The 23,002-nt window shown below is 39.1% G+C and overlaps 1 protein-coding gene across 7 annotated transcripts in view; it reads right to left on the bottom strand.

Moving 5' to 3' along the window:
- Window positions 1–5,578: 5,578 nt before the first annotated feature.
- Window positions 5,579–23,002, bottom strand: part of RHOBTB1 (Rho related BTB domain containing 1) — an 89,769-nt gene continuing 72,345 nt past the window's right edge. For 5 of the 7 annotated variants that reach the window (XM_073353410.1, XM_073353411.1, XM_073353417.1 and 2 more), the window contains 7 exons: window positions 21,700–21,885; window positions 19,090–20,063; window positions 18,555–18,673; window positions 13,214–13,364; window positions 10,821–10,909; window positions 8,425–8,530; window positions 5,579–7,878 (listed from right to left, as the gene is read on the bottom strand). In XM_073353410.1, coding sequence (XP_073209511.1) covers window positions 7,709–7,878; window positions 8,425–8,530; window positions 10,821–10,909; window positions 13,214–13,364; window positions 18,555–18,673; window positions 19,090–20,063; window positions 21,700–21,885 — 1,795 coding nt within the window. In that variant the 3' untranslated portion in view covers window positions 5,579–7,708. Of the gene's footprint in view, window positions 7,879–8,424; window positions 8,531–10,820; window positions 10,910–13,213; window positions 13,365–18,554; window positions 18,674–19,089; window positions 20,064–21,699; window positions 21,886–22,610; window positions 22,630–23,002 lie in introns of those variants that run through there. The other 2 variants (XM_073353418.1, XM_073353414.1) reach the window with 2 other exon arrangements.

The raw sequence follows: 23,002 nt of genomic DNA on the forward strand, positions 1-23,002 counted from the left end.
TCTCTAAGGTGCCACAAGTACTCCTTTTCTTTTTGTGAATACAGACTAACACGGCTGTTACTCTGAATGCCTACATCAGCTGGACTCTCTTGACCATCAGACACTATTACTTAGCCTTTAATTTAGACTCAAAATAAAAGTATATCAATTCCTCAATGTTAATATAAGAGTCCAATTATCTTTTGCCCCAGGTGCATTAATTCCTACTCATTTCTCCTTCCTCCTCTTAACCAATTCATTTCCAGAAAACAAAGCAAACCTTGCGATGACTAGAAGAAAAATCTCAGTTCAACTAAACTGTCCATTAAACACAGCAATCAATCTTTGCAGCCTGCCACTAAGCCTATTTATTTTGCATTAACAGTAACTTGAGAAAGGATGGGCATCTGTGAGAACTGTAGTTCTTCAATGACCCTGGTGGTCTGCCAGAGATGAACTCTGTCCAACTCATTTGTGAAAGCTTCAACTTCACTGCCATTCACCAACCAGAATGAAGATGAAATAAGGGAACTGCAGAAAACTTGATGCTTTGGGTGTGTTGTAGCCATTGCATGGATGATTATCAGGGAGCAGGAAGAGGCCCTCAATACTTAATTGTAGGTGAAAAGGAATCTCAGGGTGCACACTGAGCAGCTGGATGGACTGAGCCAGTAACACTTCTAGCTGTGTGGGAGGAAGTCATGGAGACAGCAAGGAGAGAGAGTTTGCACAAAGGGAGATGGATCTGCAAAAGAGACTCACAGACTCTAAGATCAGAAGGGACCATCATGATAATCTAATCTGAACTCCTTCACATTGCAGGCCACAAAACCTCACCCAACCAATCCTGAAATAGACCCCTAACCTCTGGTTGAGTTACTGAAGTTCTCAAATCAGGATTTAAAGATGTCAATTTACAGAGAATCCACCATTTATATTGGTTAAACCTGCAAGCGACCTGTGCCCCATGCTGCAGAGGAAAGCGAAAAACCCCAGGGTCTCTGCCAATCTGACCTGGGGGAAAACTCTTCCTGACCCCAAATATGGCTATCAGTTAGACACTGAGCATGTGGGCAAGACCTACCAACCAAACAACTGGGAAAGAATTCCCTAGTAACTCAGAACCTTCCCCATCTAGTGTCCCATCTCTGGTCATTAGAGATATTTGCTGCTAGCAGTTGCAGATTGGCTACATGCCATAGAAGGCATCTCATTGTGATTTCTCCTAACTGGTCCCTTCTATTTATCTCAAATTAGCGCAGTACATCAGCTTAACCTAAAATGACTCAACCTGCCCTTAAATTGCAAGGCTTGCTGTCTTCCTTTGTTTCCCTGTCAGCCTCTTAAGAAAATCAGAATGGCCATATTGGGTCAGACCAACCCAGTCATCTAGCCTAGTACCCTGTCTTCTGACCCTGCCTGATGCTTCAGAAACCTTCTCCCTACACAACCCAAGGATTTAGTTCAAATTTTGGCAATGCCACAAGAAGGCACAGACAGTAGTGGCAGGAGAAAGCCTCCATGACATCAGACAAGGCAACTCCCATAAGAGGAGTTTGAGAACTAGAGAGTCCATTTCAATCACAAAAATGTTCAGGTTGTAATAAAATTAAATAAAGTGGAGGGAGATTTGTAAGACCCCAAACCAGGCAGCTTGAGCCTTATCTCATCAATTGGAGCTGAATAAACAACATTCATTAGAATAATTCTTCCCTTCTCCTTACAGAACCACCTGTCTAAATAGTGGTCATAAAATGTGTGATGTGGTAGAAATTATTTGATCTGCTAATTATCTACCAATTAATATTCTAATCACTTTACAATTAAGAAAGTTTGTGAGAGTGCTGATATAGTTAGTATAGGAGATCAATAATACACTTTGTAGGAAAAAGGACATAGGTCTAAGTGGAGACCTTACTGGAAATCTAAGGAAACATACTCTTTTAAATACGTATTCAACAACTAAATGTTCTTAATAGTCTAGGAGGGATTCACATCCATGAGAATGTCCGGATTATATACTTGATAATACATATGTAACAATTTAATTTATCATGTACCCACAGATAGACAATAGAATTTTCAGCTTCAATGGGCTACAGGAGAGATCATTAGAATGCTCAACACTAATACCTTTCACACCATGTAATCCGCTCTAAATGGCCATAACAGCTTCAAAAAATTAATCCCCCAAGGGAATACAGAATTCATTTTTTTTTTTTTAGTTAGAGGTAAAAAAGTCAGCTAAAGAATAAAATCTTCTCTCGTGGGCATCATCAGTCACTTTCTTATCCAGAAACTTCAGAACAGCAGAAAGCAGTGGAGGAGGAGAAAACTACATCAGTATTTCTCCAAAGTGGATGGTCAGATGCGTAGAATAAAGTGGTGCTAAATCCTGGCTACTGTGCGTAATTGCTGAAGCATGCAACTGTGATCTGGAGGGGGAGAGTTCTATTCCACAACTTTAGGAAGCAGAAGCCTGGTTTACTGGCTTTATATTGTTCCACACGTTTAATACCATCATCCATGTCGTTGTAATTTCAAGGGTAGACTGTTGTGCAATGTGCTGTTTGTGGGGCTACACAATGACAAAAAAAAAAATGGTGCTCTGGGACCTGCACTGTTTACCATTGAGTTGCCAAATAGATTTTAAAACTGTCTTTTTTGTTCTGTTTATAAAGTAACTACTGCAATGGGGTCCTGATCCATGACTGGGGTTGCTAAGTGCTATGGTAATATGCAAATAAATAATAATGCTAGATCCCCTCCATATAACAGAGAAGGGACACCCAGCAGGGAATTTGCTATCAGGATCCTGGGGCTCTGGAATGCCTTTCTGATCTTGGTTCAAAATAGCCTAGATTTATGAACTTTCATGTTATAGGGCCCATTTAGTCCACCAGGCCTTTAAAGAGAGCTATGAGAGATTGAAGTAGTGTGGAGTTGTCATTTGTATTCAGAGCTGTTGCATGGCAGGAGTGTGAGCTGTTTGAACTGCATATCTGGCATTGTCATTTCAACTGGCAGGGCACTCAGAACCTGGGCATGGGGCTTTTTATTGTTCAAAATAATTTCACCTGTATCACGTAGGACGATGGCCACATGGTCTTTCTACAAAAGCGACTGAAATGCTACACTATATAAAGGAAAAAGCAAATTTTCTATCAGAAACCAAACTAACCTCTTTCCCTGAATCTCAGGGAAAGATTGAAATTTGTCAGTGAGATTTTCTACACAGCTTTACAGTCCTTGGGTTTACTGACAATCCTCTTCCATCTTCTGATGTTCACATTTTCTTCTTAGCCTCCTGCAGTGTGGATCCAAAGTCTTTGAGATTTCTTCCAGAATGTAAGGTATTATGGAAGGAGTAGTAAGTAGTGAGTGGACTGAAGTGCAGGTATTAATATGCCAGAGCCTCCACCACTGCGGTTTCCAGTGCAAAGCGATCTGTGACACGAGCTATGTGATCTTAGCAGAAGGCAAAGGCACATACAGTGAATTATATCACGACAGAGCCTGACTGTTGCTGGTACAACACTGTCTCTCATCCTGGACTCCGTACACAGACTAAACTTCTGTTAACAGATTTGCATCAGATTGTGATATGTTAATGTTGTTCCTGGCCAAAAGGATTGGGCATGATCAATTTCAATGGGAATTGTGTCTGTATGAGGACTGGGCCCATTAAAACAAAAAATTACCAAATCATTTTTAGTAAGTGAAAAAAGTTAAGAGCCATGAGGGATACTGAGCCATTGTTAATGTGATTACATAGGACATATGCATTGCAACCCACAGGAAATAAACATTGACCATTCGCTTATGAAGTTGAAATATGGGCAGACAGCATAGGTCTGAGGCTTGCTCTTTCATCTGAAAGCAAGGCAGCAACTTCCTCAGGAGCCCACGGTTTCTAAGGCATCCTGAGAGGACCTGAAGTATTCGTCATCATAGAGTGTAGGCAATAAAGCAGACATAATTCAGTATGTTATATCGCTACTTAATGCTATGAGCTGGAAGGAGGAAGAGCTGATTTACAGGCCAAGATTTTGCAAGCTCTCTCAGTCTAACTCCACAACTCTCGAACAATGAGAAACGCTCATTTTACAAATAGGATGCGTTGTTTCTAATTTAGGAAAGCGTTGTTTCTAATTCAGACGGAAACACAAAACCTTAACACTTTGGTAACTTGTTTGAACAGTATGGTAAACATCGCTGTGCCTCCCCACCCCCTTTTATTCTGCAGGCACCTCCCCTTCCCCCTGCACATTAAGTTTTTGATCAGCCATGCTACTTAAATCAAGCAATAAGTCTGGGAGCCCAGATTACTCTCCCCTCCGATGTAACCTTTATAGTAAATCTACATATTTAATATGCTGTCAGCTGCCTTTATTAACATGGGGCCTGATCCAATTCCCATTAAAGTCAATGGGGCTCTGAATTTAATGGGCATGGAGGATTAGGCCCACAAGGAACAAAGGAAATAAAGTAGACTTGTAGCTGTGGCACTGTAGTCTAGTTCTTCCTCACAAAGGGCCTACTGCTCACATTGAAGCTGTGGCAAAACTCCTATTGACCACAGTGGGAGCAGGACTAGCTCCAAAGTGCTGATTTCTAAGTCACAATGAGTTTTCTCAAAATTATTTCTATATTTTACAACACTAATAGGTAACCCCCCTTCTGTTTTACGGTGAGTCACATCCAGATTATTTACCAGGAATCTAAATGGCCATGAATTATTAAAAACAATCAGCAACAACAGGAGCACACTTCAGTGGTTTTGTCTACACATTACTATTTTAGCATAATCAGAGTGGCATTGTTTCTGTTGCTACATTATTCTTCTCTTACTGAATATATTACCTAAATTCTAATAGCAAATTCAAGGGAAAAAATTCTTGCTTCATAAATCAAATTATTATGATATGTAGTATTCATAAATTAGCACTTTCGCTAAGAACACTGAGTGCTGAAAGTGCTTATTTTCAATGCCCTTGGTATTGTCTAATAGCTTTAAACAAAATATGAACAAGGCACCCTTCACGCATCATCTTGCAAGTTCTCTAAAAAAACAACTTTTTAGCTTTGTCAATTTAACTGCATAGATCTATCAAGAGGAATTGTTGCTACAAGTTCACTAACTTGTAATTAGAGGTTTTGCTTGTTGAAGAATATCTGCTAGTGGAAACTAACTAAAGAAAAGTAGTCAATTTAGCAAGCTCATAGTATACATAATAAAACAAAACACCAACCAACCAAAATCCCTATAAGAACTGCTGGTGACTCTTCCTGTTTTTTGTCACGTAGAGTTTCTTTCTCATCACACAGGTGACAGCCTGGTGATTAAGAATTAGGAACAGTGTGAAAAAGTGACAGGAAAGTTTGGTTTGTAGCTTTACATTAAATGACAAGCACCTACCATATTCTTTTTTCCAATCAATAAATACAAATGCAAGTGGCTCTCCTATAACATTCTGAACTGTAAGTTTTGATATGCCATGTGATCACAAATTCAATACACTGTTTTGTTAAACATATTTTACTACTATTGAGTGTTGACAAACACCATAAAAAGTGAAGCGCTTTATACAATATTTAGAAAGTTGATTCAAAGAACTAGGAGACATTTTATAGCTAAACAGTTTTATTGACTTTTTTTTCCAAAATAAAAAACACAAATAACCACCAAGATTAAAGGCCATAGATGGCATTAACCAAATGAACCAGCCACTTGGTTATAGTAGCTGACAACTAATACAACTGGATATTATTGCATATACCCCCAGGTTCATTTATCTATCCATTACAGTTTGGCAAAATTACAATCATACAGAAGCTTTGGTTATGTAAAACCTAGTAGCAATAGTTATTAAACATGATCTGTTAACATTTTATGACTGAACAGATGTTAATTCCATCCTAGTCTTGATATTTATTCCCTCATTTTTTCATCCCTCCACAATTCACAATACTACTGGCCAGGAATTAATGCGGATACACTCGCAGCCATCCTTTCTCTTTAGCCCTTCTTTATCACTGTACAGTGATAAATCTTGTAGGTGATGGAGTCTGTCACCTGTTTTCTTTACAGGAGTCTCTTCAGCACCCATGCTAAGCAGCTTCCACCACCCTAGGGTGGCATCTCCCAAGAACAAGCTCTGACTTGAAGCTGAGTATTTGGAAGTGTGTATGGCTTTCAGTCTGAAACCTTTCCTGACTCGCAGCACTGGGGTTTGAACTTACTGCCTTGTCTATGAATACAGGAAAAATAAAAATCAAAAGCTTTTCACATTAGTATGCTGAGCTGCCTGCAGAAAACAGCATTAACAAAACTGATAACATAATACTACCTCAATTACAGAACGGTGCCTGAGACACTTCATAGGCCTGCATATGCTCTATAGTATAATTTTAGAAGTGTTTTAGTTTGGTCTTTTTAAAGCACACCCAGCCTTATATTTTTCTAGTGCAACACTGCAAGTTCAGAGTGACAGTTATTAGAAAATCATAAACCCAAAGGAAATTTCAAAACACTGGAGGTTTTTTCCCCTCCTATCATTTAAACAATGCTGGGATTTTTATTCACTGAGATTCCAGCTTTGTGCTTTCTTGGATATCTGCTTCCAGAAGGAATGTATAATCTAATTTAAAATATCATTCTTCATTTGCAAGCTGCTACATCAACAATAGAGGAATGTATCTATTTGTTTCAGCAGCATTTCATTTGCATAACTCCTGTAGAAGCAAAAAGGAGTTTTGAAAGAGGACTGACTGCAGAATTAGGCCCTCAAAGAGTAACCAACTATAATACAGTAATTCCAATACTACCAGCATATCTGCTTTTTGAATTCAGTTCCATACTGAGTTTGCCCTGGATAAAGATATAAATTAATAAGCCCTTCTGATGATTTTAAAATTATCCTCTTCAATCTAGACCTTTAAAACCTCTGAATACTTAGAATCACTAGATTTCACATGGCCCATATAACCAAAATTATATGCACTCACATGGCAAATATTAGAAATACATGTTCCTGCAGTTGAACAGGTAATTATACTGCCTATTATTCAGCTGAACAAAGATTAAATGCTCTATAACTTGCAGTTATTTGATCTTATTATAACCCTTTACTTTAGAAAGAAGGAATAGCCATCTATATATGTTATGAGTGCATGGAATGTAGGGACAAAAACTGGTTTCCTAGTAGAAGCTTTTTTTTAACTAAGATGATAATTTGCATGGGGTAGTTTTAAACCAGTCACTTAAGACAGAAGGTTATCTATTAAGAGGGGGTGTTAGTTTATATTTCACTTTACACACATAAGAAAAATAGTTAAAATCTAATTACAAAGCTGCTATGTGGTTATTTTGTGGTTTGTAAAATAAAGTTATACCCAGAATTTTTATTTAAACAAAATACACAAGACAGTATAAAAATATTTCCCAATTTGGAGTTTGAAACATTAATGCTGGATTTGTTTTTGTATAAAAAGAAATGTAATAATGGTAGATGCTGATTTTGCTTACTAAGCAAAAATATACATATCAGGAACTATTCCAGGCTCACTATAGCTGAGCTTGTGCTTTTGACCCTAACAATGATAAATGCAAAACATGGAATAAAATCAGTGTCAGGAACCTGAACTACATCTTATTTCTGACAATAAGACTAATTTTAAAGCAGTGTTATAATTACACCGTTGAAGTGTTTACATGTATTTGCTTCGCTCAGGCAACTAGAGCGGAGGAATTCCAGAAGCACCACTTCCGTTTTGAATGATGTTTATTCAGTGCAATATCTTCCTTTTCTCTTTCCTTTTTAGCACGCTGGTAGTGATCTTCTTCCTTTAAGTACCATACCGGAGGCCAGCGATGTCTCTCAAAATATTCTTGATTATCTGATTAAAAAAAGAGAAGTAATAAGATACTTAGATACTAAAACTGCAACACAAATAAAGTAGGGCATGTAAGACATGTATTTACCCTGGTAAACTCACTATCCTTTCTGTGCCTCAGTTTAACCACCAACAAAATGGACAGAAGGATACTCACCTGTCTCAATGCAATAATGTTATGAATTAACTAAATGTTTGTAAAGTGCCTAGAGGCTCAAATGAAAGCAACTTAAGCAAAGCACACTGTTTACTGTTCTATGACAAAATAATGTAAAATACAGTCAGACACCGAATATATTTTTCGAGGTGAAGCACAGGGAGTCATTCACGCCATTCTTAGTTCAGTTGATAGGAGTTATATGTGTAACTCTTGGTCCGTGAGGCAGAGGAAGAATTCTAACTCTTTGGTTACCTGATCAGAAGAACTCAGGATGGAGAGAACACAGGGTTTCCATCATAGTTTAGTTGAGCTAATTCACTTGTTCATGTTCCAAGGACAGAAAGAAAAAGGTCAAGAAAAGATGGGGGGAAAGTTGAAGATGGTCTTACCTGAAGACTTAGCTTTTATTTCTTTGCGGAATTTGGAGCAAACACTGTTGTAGTTGGTGCAGATGTAGTGCAAGCACCACGCTGCCAGCTGATTAGCATTGTGAAACTACAAGCAAAGACAGTCAGTTTACATTTCCTGATACTACTGGTCATCTTGCACAAAAGCTACAAGTTAAGGCAAGCGTGATCCCTAAATGAATCTATCCTGTCATGCTTTCAGCATTGGGGATTATTGCATAACACTCAGCAGAGACTGAGCAGCTGCTCAGAGGATGCTTCTAGTGGCACCATGTGGATTTAGAGTTACTGTTCCTTTTACACAAAAATCCACTGGCACTCTCAGTGGCCAAAATGGGATTGTCAGTGGGAGTAGCTGAGTTAGGGTTCTTACTCTTTCTGCAATGTGCTGAGCACCTCCTGAGAGGTGTGAACAACTCCAACTTTATTTCACTTCAATGGGAGTTTAAGGCCCTTACCATCTGGCAGGAGGGGAGAGATAGCTCAGTGGTTTGAGCATTGGCCTGCGAAACCCAGGGTTTGAGTTCAATCCTTGAGGGGGCCATTTAGGGATCTGGGGCAAAAATTGGGGATTGGTCCTGCTTTGACCAGGGGGTTGGACTAGATGACCTCCTGAGGTCTCTTCCAACCCTGATATTCTATGATTCATAGGATTGGGTTCTAACTGTGATCCTATGCACTTAAATCTAGGTTTGCAGCTGCCATCAAGTTATTACAAATCTTACCCTGTAGTAACTCACTCCCCAGAGAAGTGTTCTCAATGAAAGAGCTTAAGGCACTGTTGAAAGCATAGTACAAAACTTGGGACAGGCAGTCTGCTCAGAGGAAAGTATAGCTATTATGTGAGTCAGATTGGTAAAGTATGTGCATCTATTTGGCATTCTGATTGTTTAAAACCTTAATAGGACACAGATCAAATCATAACAGGATTTGAACTTAGACTTCTATACCCAACCACCACCCCAACAACCCCCACAGTTTAGCAGAACTAGCATTCTTTTATCGGAAGAGATTCAGAACTGGGTTAGTAAGGGTGTTATGGGTCCCGACAGAGCTGAAAGCAGATGATGGGAAGCTTGCAGTGGACAGTAGGCGCTACATGCCAGTCATGAAAGCAAGGGTCTAACAGCACAGGCAGAAGCCAGATCTAGTCATTACGGTGTTTTGAAGAATCATTTGTGGACTGTAATATTTTTTCTAACTTTGCCTAGGTGATGTTACAAGGCCTGTGATATACAGGAGGTCAGCCTAGATGATCTGATGGTCCCTTCTGGCCTTAAACTCTAACTCAATTTCTCATATAACAAGCAAAATATCTTGTACTACCGCATCCCTAAAGAAACCATATTGCAAATTCCTTTAGGGAAAACTCAATCACATATTTAAAAACAAAGAGTCAACTTTGGACTCTGTCTCTCAGGGTCTCTGGAGCTCAGACAGAAAAGTGATGTGCATGAAAGTAAGGTAGCACGATAGGCAATTCACTCAGTCACAAAGGAATGGCTGGGTGTTGCAGAGATGTCCCCCTTGAGGGTGGCCAATTAGGCCAGGCCTACACTGCACTTTTGTCGTTAAAACTTTTGTCATTCAGAGGTTTGTTTGTTTTTTTCACACCCCTGCACGACAAAAGTTTTGATGACGAAAAACATCGGTGTAGACAGTGCTTTGTCGGCTCCCACTGACAAAGCTGCCACTCCTTGTTGGAGGTGGTTTTATTTTGTCACCGGGAGAGCTTTCTCCAGCTGACAAAGAGCAGCTACACTGCGCACGTTACAATGGCATGACTGCAGCGGCACAGCCATACTGCTGTAAGGTGCGCAGTGTAGACATAGCCTAACTCTGCCCTCCCAATGCTGGACAGGTACTACTTCGTCCCTAGCAACCTAATGGAGAAAGATTTAAGGGGCACATGGGCATACAATGGTGACACCCACGGAGAATGCCCGAGTGTGAGAAAGCTAAAGAACTTTACTTCATGGCGTTAGACACAAGGTCGGAGGCGCTAGGCTCTGCCACCTTACAGAAGCTTCCCCACAAGTAAAAACTGAAATATGTATTTGATAGACACAAAACTAAGCCTCAATATAGAGAGCCTGATTTCTCAACTGATGTGGAGAAGATAAATCTGTTCTGCAAAGGACATTAAACATTTTAAAAGATAGTGTTATTATCACAGCAATTAAGTTTTAAAAATTAAGATGCAGAAGTCTTAGTACAGTATGATAACTGTGGTCCCTCAATTCTTTGCAATGGAAACAAGGGGTCCTTTGTTTGAAAGGCTTTATTTATGCAGGTATAATGCTCAACACCATCATTTTTCAGAGTACTGCAGGTGGGCAGAATGCCTTTAAAAAGGTTAAAAATCAGTCACTACTAACCTGGGCCAATTCCAAATAGGAGAGTACTTCACCATCTATGCCAATGCCATTCCCTGAGGCTTTAGTCAGCTCCTGCACAGCATGCTGCTCTGTTAAAGTAGAAAACTAATAACCGACACTGTAAAAATACATATTTCAGGGTAACATTTATAAATGCAGTTCATTTAGGGAATCAAGAACCAAAGAATTTGTGTGTTAGCATGAAAGATAAATACAGCAACTACTGCACCAGCAGCAGATCCATTCAGACTTCTGATCAGAGTCAGAGCTGGCGTAAGCAAGTGCAGCTTCATTGTGGTCTCTTGAGTTGCCCTCATACATCTAGGAGCAGATCCCCAGCCAAGAGCGCTAGGACAGTTTACACTAGCTGAGGATCTGCCCCCTATGTGTGTCCCTTTGTACACACAGATCTTGCATGTGCTTATGTTTATGCAATAATCACTCCTGATTCCCTAGTAGTTACAACCCTTGGATTCCCTACAATGGATACCTCTGAGTAAGTGTTGTTCCCAACCTGCCCTAGAACAGAGTCCAGGTACTACACAGAATCAAAACATTGCCACCATCCCCATTGTTATGGTTTGGCTCTATTAATGAAGAAATGCATGACGACAGCAAAGTTCACTTTGAGTCTTCTCAGGAGTGGCTGCTCCTATGGTTCCCCCCTTAGGGATGCTCCTCCTCCAGAATACACCCTCTCTCCTCAGAGAGCCACCTCTGGTTTCTTGTATCTAGGTGAGATAAGCCACCTGCCTCGGTAAGTCAGCAGAACTCACTTAGCCCTTTCCTAGAAGGATCAACATCGATAACAGGATGGAGTGTGCGACTGGCCCCTCTAAGATATATCGGGGTCCAGTGCACCATTAATGAGAGGTGTCTAGGCCTTATAAAAGGGTGTGGGTACAGCTGCAGGTGGTTCTTTGCAGATGCCTGCAGACACTTCAGGGAGTAAGAAGGCTCCTTCTGGCCCTGAATTAGCAGGGGAAAGGGCTGTGGAAAATGCCAAACTCCAGGCAAGAGGTGCTGGGAGAGCAGGAAGACAGACCCTAAGGAGAAGGGGGTATGCCCAGCATGGGAGTGGGTTGAAAGAAAGGAACTTTAAGGAGAGGACTGACCCGGGGGCGAGGGGGGAGAGGACTGGGCGCTCTGTGATGAAACTGTGTTGATGACTTTGTAAGTTTGAATTCTGTTTTGAAAGACTTTGTGCAGAACTTAATAAATGAGACCCCAGAAGGGGGAGTGGTTTGAATATCTCAACAGCTTCTAAAAGGAGCCTGAGTGAACAGGGAACTGAGACAGGCCTCAGCAGAGCCACACTTGGCCAGAAGACAGTGCAACAGAGCAGACATTCCTTTTGACAGAATGTTAGAGACAACCAAAGGTGGCCTAATTCAACTCCATTATGTGCAATCAAAGCAACGGGACAAAAAGCAGCCTTTGAGTTCACAATAAATATTTCACTAAATGAGACAGAATAAGATGTTCTTACCATTAAAAGCACATTTGTTCCACAAATGCTGAGAAGGATATCTGTATAAGGCCCCACAAAAACTTTGGTTGGAGCAGGGCCTAAGTTAGTTCTGTAATGCTGTCAACAATCGAATGTCTTGTTGCACAACTTAAAGCTACCTGAGGGCTTGGGTAAATGACACTCATGGAAATGACTAAAATTTATCTTGTGAATTTGTTCAACTTGGTTGTCCCATCTCTCAGAATCTCCACCCTACAGTATTTTGGTACGATACTAGGGAACAGAAAAAAACCCACTATCTAGAAGTTTGGTGCATGTGGATTTAGTATTAAAGTATCCCATGCTGCTGTTCTGGTCTAACTTAAAGATGGAAAAGTTGATTTTCTTGAAATCAACATCCCCCACATCTATAGCAGAATAACTAATGGACTCTAGTTTGGGCAATAAAAATAGGTTTGAACAGCACTTCTACAAAGAGTTTGAATCAGATCAATTTTAAACTGGCTCAGTTATTATGCTCTCTAGATGGATTTTATCATGGAAAGCCTAGTTCATTATAATTGAAAGCTTAGTGTCCCTACTGTTTTGCTGTAAGTTAAGAATAATCAAATGGACATTATGAATTGCGACATTATATTAATGCTGAAGAGAAGGTTTTCACTTCCTATTTCTAAAGTATGGAACATTTTAAAAGGACTGCATTAATTTAGCACAAGTCCTAGAGAGTGGAAAGAAAAAGGCAAGTACATTTTTTAAAAGTGAAAATACCACATTGTAATACAATTTGTCTTTATATAAAGGAATGGCATTTCTTTCCCTCAGCATTCACGGCAAAAAAATGGTATATGTTCAAAAAAAATCACTAAGAAGCAATACAGCAGTCCATGAAAGCATTGCACCTGTAAAGAGTCAGAATCCTTACCTGCCAGTGCAACCAAGTGTGGGAGGCAAAATCTGTTTGCCAGTGCAATTAATTCAAGCATGTCCAACTCCTGACTTGATGATAATTGCTTGGTATACAAATAATCCAGAACTGCCTGCATAGAAATCTTGTTTATGTTGGGAAGAACAACCTGAAAAAAGGTATTTTAAAAAATGTGCTCTAGTGAAAGATATGTAGTCAAGCACTTAACGCAGGCCATATGCTTCCTCTCCCACCTTGCTATCCTTTCCCCTTCTGTCATGTTTTAGCAATATAGTAAAATATTAAAGAGAGACTCCACATTAAATCTAAAAAGCTGAAGAGCTACCAACAAATCTGTCAGATTCTAGTTATGTATGTACATGAACTCAGCCAGTTTAAAATGTATGCAGCTCTACCTAAATTAATGTAAGTGCAATATAAATTGAACCAGCAGATGATCTGGGCCACACTTTTAAAAAGTGGGACTGTTTGATGTCAGAGCAGTTACCAGTGAAGATCAATGGCTGGTATGGTAATATTTCATGGCTATCAATAAAGCAACCACTTTTTCCTTTATAAACAGTGCAGCTGGCACTGCTGTTTTGAATACTGTTTGGAATATTAGAATTGTTTCTTACTTGTATAGACTCAAGTGTTCAGGGGCAGTCAGTGGGTTATGGCCAAGTAAGTCCCAGAGCTGCATCCCCATAGTCAATTGTGAAAACACATACACCTTGAATAATGAAGCCTAACTCTCCTTTCAATAGCAATCAGATAATAGCAATAAAAAAAGAAATGCCAATGCTTTGGGCAGAGATATTTTGGAGAACATGCAGTAAGTCAACTAACAGGTAGAAAAAATCAGTAATACAAAAAATAGTTACAAACAGGCATTAATGTACTTCAGTCTGATTGATCAGAAGTGATCCTGGCTTATGGTTATATTTGTATAATCAACAGTGGTTAAAGCTTTCTATTTTCCTATCCAAAGTCACATACGCCAAGGCACTCCATAAAAGACTCAAATATTGGTTAGCCTAGAGGATGGAGAAAAATACACAGAAGCCTTATGAGTAGGTTGTTCCTTTATGGCTTTGTACCACTTGTCAGTATTAGCTAATTGGTGCTCCTAATATAAATACTATTGAGCTAAAAACAATTCAGAAAATATTCTTCCACTGCTAATTATTTTTCAGTAGCTAGCAGTACTTCTTTTTCTACAGGGATTGCTTTCGATAGCTCTAATTTGCATCTCCATTGCTCTTAACACTTTCAGTTAATTAATAATGAATGAAAGCAGAGAACAGCAAGGGTGTGGCTGATGCAATACTGATGAATGTAGCCATAGCAGGTATCAAAAAGGAAGAAAGCCCAACTCCTCCCACAATTAACATAAACATAGGCTGGAATTTTTAAGGGGTTTAAGTGATTTGGGTGCCCAATTTCCTATCAAGTCAATGGGAGTTGTGTGCCTAATTCCCTTACTTTCCTTTAAAAATCCCAGCAGTACACTTAAACAGGCATTGAGAAATGTGTTTACTATTCCAACCTTTGTTAGTGATGGCATCCAAACCTTCTCACATAAAAGGGACTAAGATAAATTATAGAATAGGGCAAAGATTTTCACAAAATGACTAGTGATTTTGGGCACCTCAATTTTTAAGAGCTCCACTTGCAACACTTTAAGGGATCTGGTTTTCAGAAGGTGAGTGATGGGCATTTTCTGAAATTCAGGTACCTTCAAGGGTGTCTTAAGTTAGGCAACCAAAATGACACACACACAGAATCACTAGTTACCTGGAAAACATTAGTCCATGATTTTTTGTTTTTAAAGTAGCAAAACAAAATTAATTTCCCTTGTTTTGCTGTAGGTGAAGAAGAAAATACTCCTTTTCTATTTACTGGAGTAGATTATTTTGTGTACTTATGGCACCTTAGAGACTAACAATTTATTTGAGCATAAGCTTTCGTGAGCTATAGCTCACTTCATTGGATGCATCGTGAGCTGTAGCTCACGAAAGCTTATGCTCAAATAAATTTGTTAGTCTCTAAGGTGCCACAAGTACTCCTTTTCTTTTTGTGAATACAGACTAACACGGCTGCTACTCTTACAATAGTGACAAACTTAATATGTCTGACCCTGCAGCCACTGGATCCAAAATTCACTGAAGTCAGCTTCAGCCTTTCAATAATTTCAATAGGGTTTGGATCAGACCCTTTATCATGTGTCATTTGACGAAGCATCTGCAACATTGGATCTACAGTAGTCACTTGTCAGTCCAAATGCAAGTTACACTAAGAAGAGTTGGTTTTGTAACATAGATGATTTTTTTGTTAACTTGCATATTGACCATTTAGTGCTTATGTTATAAAAATGTGTTCTACCTACAGAATTCAGACAAATTTCATTGAGAAGCAAATCATTATGTTTCTGTAAACTAGACTGAGGTCATATGCTATATACACACATTCCAATTTATACTTTTAAAGCTCTCAGATCCAAGTACTGTATTTCACAAACTCCAGAAAACTAATGTTTAGTACATTTAAAATATTAAATTGCAAAAGATGAGCTAAGACTATTACATTTATCATTAGAAATAGGCTTGTGTAAAATGAATATATATTCTTATTGCTATGTATTGCTTACTACAATTGAGGTATGTATTTTTAATGACCAACTTGCTGAGTGTGCCTCTGGGGAGGGAACTGTGCTTACTGCTATATTAAAAGTAATGAGAACAATTTAAATAGGACACAGTCTTCTAGAATATTAAATACAAAAAAGTACAGTTATAACAACACTAAGGGGCATATTTTCCCCTTGACATTAATGCAAGTCTCATTAATATTAAAGATGACAACAACATGACAAAAATCAGAAAATCCATAAATTTGAAAAAAGAACTCTGCAAAGACTGATCCAAACAATCAGCTTAATGCACACACATCCCTTCCCACGTTACTGGACTGCCTAAAAGAGGCCTTTGCCATGATCTACTCCACTGTTGAGAAAGTTTACACAGCATCTCATACATGCCCTACACAAGAGAACAAGGAGACTGCGTCAGTATTAAGTCCCTAGTTTTTGTTGATGTACTGTATGCCAGGTCCATTCTATTAGTTTAACACATTGGGTTGCATATATAGTCTTGTGACACTGACAAACTAGCCGAACTGTGTATGACCCATAACAACTTAACAGGCAGTATTACAATTGTAATCAAGACAATTTACTTGAATGTGACAGATGCTAAGAGTATTTCTCTGTGTTTACAAATATCCTGTTAGAAGTTTAACAACGTAACCAAATTAGCTTGTAGATACTAATTCACTTTACTGTCTTAATTGCCTTATGTTACGTATGCAAATGGTTCAGTTAACCTTAATATCAAAAATGTGAGATATTGCAGGAAAACTAATAATATCATCTACATTATCTTCAGCTTAACTATCTACATTATAATGGAGGACCTGCTAATTGCCTTATGTGAATAAATGTACTAGTTTAGCTGTGTATGCATAGGAAATAGAAGGTTAGCTTCAAAGCAAAGGTGATCTGCATTGCCTATTCCTCCTTGGGGAAAGGCACTACTATTAGGAATGTAATTAACTGGTAAGCATTGGGCTTACTAGTTAACCTGCCTTAACTGTTAACCCCCGGGCTGGCCGGCTATGCTGGCCCCAGCTGGATCGGCCCCAGCCCTGGCCCTTTAATAGGTTAACCGTTTAAATGAAATATTTTTAATCGTTTAAATTGTTAACTTTTAAAATGATATTTACATCCCTACCTGCTATGACAATTTCTGTGAGGAGCCTTGTCAGTCTGCTAGAGAGCTATAAAAGAGAAGCCTCAGGCCAGATCCTGTCATCTCAAGTCTGCTGAACTTTGAACAGGGAAAGTTTATGCCTTGAGACTGAGATCTTTCAAATAGTTATTTGGAATATTCTGGGAAATACATGGAAAGGCTTTACATCTAAGCTGCCTTTGGATTCTGACTTGTTGGGATGATTCCAGAGAGACTTTTATAAGCCAGCAGTTTATTCTATCATTGCTATGATCCTGACTATGAACACCGACAATCACTTGTATGTATATGATCCTTTAACCATTCAATAACTCTCTTCTTTTCTTTCTTTTTTATATTATGAAACCTTTAGTTTTTAGTTACTTAAGGATTGGCATCAGCGTGATTATTGGGTAGGATCTAAGACTCTCATTAACCTGTGGATAAGTGCCCGGTCCTTTGGGTTTGGTGAGCTTCACATATGGTGAATCAGGTTTTCAGTAACCTCTCACTGTATTAGACTCGGCTGTCTAGGTGGGAGCCAAGGGCTGGAATGCCTAAAGGGGACTGTGCTTGGTTCCTTGTTAACCAGTGTGGGATTGCAGAAGCTCCTTTGTTACTGGCTTGGTGAATCTTATTATAGAAGAAACCACCAGTTTGGGGGAATTGTCTGCCCTATTTCTTGCAGTCTGCTCTGACTGTGGCATTCTCAGTGTGGCCCATCCAGGCACCCGGCCATAAGTCTATTGCCTTTTTTTAAACCGAACCCCATAAACCCTCTCAAAAGGGCTAGCAGAATGATTTAATTTGTAATGGCCCTGATTATGCAAATATATATTTACCCAACTTTTTGAAACACTTTTAAAGAAACCCACAACACTGACTACTTGGGAGCTGTTATGCCGTCATATAAACACTTACACAGTTTGGAGAAAAATATTCCTCCTGAAAAGCAGTTATGTGGGCCCAGGAGCTGTTCCTTAATTGGCAATGAAACACTTTTTGAAGGGAGGCACTAAAGGAAAGATGTAGCAAACCCATTTAAAACAGGGCAACCAGATAGAACTTTTGCTTGGGGTGGGAGGGGAGGGAGATAAAGGCTTATATTTAAGTTGTTTCCCTCTCTTATAAGTTGACCTACATTTATTTCCCCCTCTCTTTTTAAAAATACTAGAAGTGATTAGATCATGGAAAAATAACTTAAAAATTTAATTTTGAACTCAAAGTTGTTCTCAGGTAACTGGATATAAGTCAAGAAGCCTCAAGACAGTTTTTTACATGCCTAACTTTTAAAAAAAAAAGTTTTATTAAAAGTAGAGATCCATAAAACATTTTGCAGTTGCTGACACAGCAAGCAGTGGTGGCAACGTAACAGTACTGCTGAGGACAAGCTATTGTTCAACGTATTCTAACTTAATGTCCCAATAAATAAAGGACACTTCTGGTCTAAACATAAACACACAAAAGACTGCTAAGTCTTGAATAAATAATTGTTTCAGGAAATACCACAATGCTTAAAATAGCAACCCCTAAAACATACATGAAATACAATGATCAGAGTGGACAAATACCTCACTGTTTGAGCTTTCAACAAATGATCCTCCAAACATCGCAGACATCCATTCACAGCTACATATCAGCAGTGGCTTGTGGGCATTTATGCTTCCATCATCCACCTTAAATGTCACATCTGCCATGGAATCAAGAAACAATCATAACTACAATAGTCAGTGCTTGAAGTGGAACCTATTACTAGGTCAAGACATAGAAAGGAGCACATACTTGTTAGTAAGGAATTGCTTCCTTTATGTTTCTCAGATTTTATAGAGGTAAGTGAAGAGCAATTATGAAATCTCATAGGAGACGATGGGAGCTCAGCACTTTTGAGAATCTGGCCCCTTATTTAGCAGTCTAAATGTGGATTTTAGGAGCCTAACTTTAGGTTCCCATTGTCGAAAATGTTGGCTTTCAGTTTATAGTAAACTTTGGGCCCATTGCCCCTCTCACACTGACTTAAGTCAGGAATAACTATTGAAGTGGGTGGAGTTACACTGGTATAAGTGAGAGGAGAACTGTGGCCTTTTCTATGAGAGTTTATTTACTCACCAGAAAATGTCCCTTTGCAAAGACACTCTTTTATCCGGTTAGCTTTCCTGACATGAAAGGCTTTAGTAATCTCTTGATTCATGAAGGCTTCTTTATTCATAATATTTTCCACCATCATCCGCAAGTCAAATACCTCCAAGATTTCAGCAATCTGTGCTAATCTTGTCAAATCTTTTTCATTTTCATCCAGTTGCCCAGCATATAGAAATTGTAAAACAGTTTTAAAAGGCCCAGGCTGAACAGAGGAATCCATTTTGACCACAGTTACAGAACATTTCCGATTAGATACAGGGTTGATTTGTATTTCCTTATGCATACTAACAAACCCTTTGCCCAAGGAGGACAAAGCTCCCCTTGTAGAACTAGTTTCTTCAGTTTCAAGTTCTAGCATCTTTAAAGTCCCATCAGTTTCTAGTGTTGGAAGTTTGGCATCAGAGGTTTTTAAATTTGCTTCATCACTGTCACCATCTGTTTCAAGTTGACTTGATCTAGACAGGAAGTCCCTACTGGTCTTTTCTGTACTACACTGTATTTCACTGAAGTCTGGAGATTCTTCACATTCCATTAAAAAAAGGTCATAAAACTTTGAAGAGGAGGTAGCTAGGTAAATCTTGTGAGCAAAAATGTGATTCTGCTCCTGAAGAACAAACATAACATCTGCACACAATGGATTGTCTAACAAATATTCAGCCTCATTCATACTGGTTACAGGACACTCTGGAATTTTAATAACTGGAGGAGGTGCCTTTGGAGGTAGGAATGGAGCCTGAAGTAAAGGTTTTTGGACCTTCTTTAAATGTGACTTCCAGAACTGCAGGTGTCTCCTGGATATTAGTGCAGCCCTGATCGCATTATCAAAAACATCCTTAATTCCAAACTGGTCAAATACACTAGTTTCATAATATGGTAACCCAAGTTCCTTGGCAACCTCTCTGCCTCTTTCTGGTGGTAAAATATCTCCCCTTTTTATAGGCCTAGGATTAAAATAAAATACAATTCAAACAAACAACAAAAACAAAAAATCACACACAAAGCAGGGCTGTCATTAACCACAGTCCAGAAAATCTAGAGCACAAAGAAGAACATGTATTATCCATATTATTCAGTTCATAAAAATAAAAATGGTAGCTGGCATGGCTCATGGAGACCCCTAAAAATCTGCAACCATTGTACTATACACTTCAAAAATATTACCTAATAGATGGGCTGGTAATAATGTTTATATTTGGTAGATACTTTGTAATATAACCCTATTACTTAAATATAGGTAGGCAATATTTCACAATGTGAAGCAAACCTTCAAATCCCATTTACATTTATCTGAATTATGAACTGTTTAAAAATCACTGTTCCCCTTCTGTCACTTATGCTTCACAAAAAAACCTGGCAGCCTGCTAAAATAATAGCTGAACATGGACATTCTGAGGAGCCAGGCGCATGACATTGCCAAAAACAGCAGCATCAGCATATACATTGACTGCCTGAGAACTGGCCGCGCAGCTACAGGAAAGAAAGGGAGGGAAAAAGAGAAGAAAGCTGGGCTTGGGTCCACTCCACCTGGCCGCATCCCCTTTCCCCAGACTCAGCATACAATACTAGCAGGTTACTCCCATTCCCGTGGGGCACATGGGGCAGGAGTGAACTGGACCACTCAAATGACCCCGGGGCTCATTCCCGCTCTGGTTTAAGAGCCTTCTCCTGTTGCCAGCTAATGTAGTTAGCCCCATAAGTCACGCAGTAAAAGTCTGTGCTACAGGTTCAGGGTTCAAATCCTGTTGATGATGCAATGGTGACGGAGGGCTGTTATACTTTAAAAAAAAATTCTTTAAAAAAATCAGATTATTAGGAAATAATATTACAGATGTGAAGAGGCTATTGTTTAGATTGGACAGTCAAGCATTTGAAAGTTAGGGAGTGACGGGATTTACAGGTGCTCATGAAACCTTAATTCAGACCCCCATGCATTATGGCAGGTTTCAGAGTAACAGCCGTGTTAGTCTGTATTCGCAAAAAGAAAAGGAGTACTTGTGGCACCTTAGAGACTAACCAATTTATTTGAGCATAAGCTTTCGTGAGCTACAGCTCACTTCATCTGATGCATCCGTGCTTGACTTCGCAACATAAATAACTTTCTTTTAATGTGTTTTTTCCCCATGTAAAATATATACCCACTTTGCTCTGTGCTGTGCTCTAGGGTTACATTTCCAAAAACCAAACTAACCCCCAAATGCCAAAGTGACAATTGGCAGGAATAATACATTATGGCATGATGCATATGTGTTTTGCCACTGGAATCAATGTCAAATCTCTGCTGCTCACTATTTAAATATTACTGTAATGCCCAGATGGCTCAACCAATATCAGGCTCTATTGTACTAGGCACTTTAGAAAATGCATTGTCAAACAGCATTTCACTTATTAAGAGCTTACAGTATGAACAGATAAGAGAACAGACAGGATGTGAAACAGTGTTATTTATCTTCATTTTATAAGATGGAAAACTAAGGCAAACAGACCATACTGGGTGATAATATAATTTCTTTTCAGAAAAATAGTATATTTGATTAAAACCCAGAACCTTTTAAAATGTGAATTTTTTTAAAACTTTACCTTGCTAAAGGCCGTCTGGCTCGATTAACAGCTTCAAGATCAGCGTAACGAAGATCCAGCTGGCAGCCAACCAAAATAACAGGTGTGCGAGGACAAAAGTGCTTGATTTCTTGATACCACATTGTTTTCACATGATTCAAGGAATTAGGATTAGCAATTGAAAAACACAGAACAACTACATCAGACCTAAAATGAAATCAAGAAGGAAAAAAAAATATATATATACACACACACACACGTAATCAAAATCAATCTTTCCATTGTAGCTTCATGATTTTCATTAATACTAACTGACACTGCTCAACCACACTTTCAAAAACACACTAAATCCCTGATATTAGGATACATCTTATTCATAAGATTGATAAAAGTTACACAGTCCATCACAACAGCATGTGAACACAAAATATCAGACACAGAAAGCTTCTTAATTCCAGATTCAGTGTAAGTTATGTGCATGTACAAGCAGAGTGTTCGTCTATTCTGCAGAAGTTTACAGTAGCTAGAGTTTGCTATTCTCTATTCTGACTCTGCGGGATTGTCATCACCTGCAAAAACATTTCTGGTCACTGACACCAAAATTTCATATTATCAGGTCACTGTCACCCTAAGGGCATCCCAATGCCAGTTGGCACACTGTGGTCTTGATATATACTCAAAAGCTGGCATGCAGTATATCACTAGAAAACTAATAATTCACTGATCATTAATCTTCTTGCATGATGTATGTATGGTAAACCCACAAAACGGCTTCACAGAGATGTAATGGAAATATGCTCTTAACATGTATTTGGCAACAAGTGCCTAAGCCACGCCTGTTCCAGATAAAGGAATATTGCTCTACCTGCCTGAAGGTGTCTCCAATGTAAATTAAGCAAGGTGTGACCAAGGACAAAGAAAAGCACATTTACCCGCAAGGTAAGCAAAGCCCACAGGAGAGCAAGTGGGGAAATATGACCACTTAATCTTGATTGGGTGGTGGAGACTTCATCCTCAGGAAGCCTTCCTGACTCTTGAAGCAGGATCAGCAAACTTTGGCAGATATAAGCAGAGAGAAGAAAAAGCCATTTTGGCATCCTTCACCTAAAGAGATGAAGGAACCAAGCACTTTGAGCTTTGTGCAGGGTCCAGGCCAGAAAGTCTGGTCAGCCATGTTGGAAAAGAGACTTGGTGAAAAACACTTTGAACAACAGACTGTAATCTGTTAAGTCATGCTGTGAGAGCATGCTGTTGGTGTTAGGCACTCGATACCAGTCAGCTCTGTATTTTTGGGGAACCAGGGCGCAGTATCTAGCCTGTCTGA

The sequence above is a fragment of the Lepidochelys kempii genome, chromosome 7 (genome assembly GCF_965140265.1).
Source record: "Lepidochelys kempii isolate rLepKem1 chromosome 7, rLepKem1.hap2, whole genome shotgun sequence".
Lineage (NCBI taxonomy): Eukaryota > Metazoa > Chordata > Testudines > Cheloniidae > Lepidochelys > Lepidochelys kempii.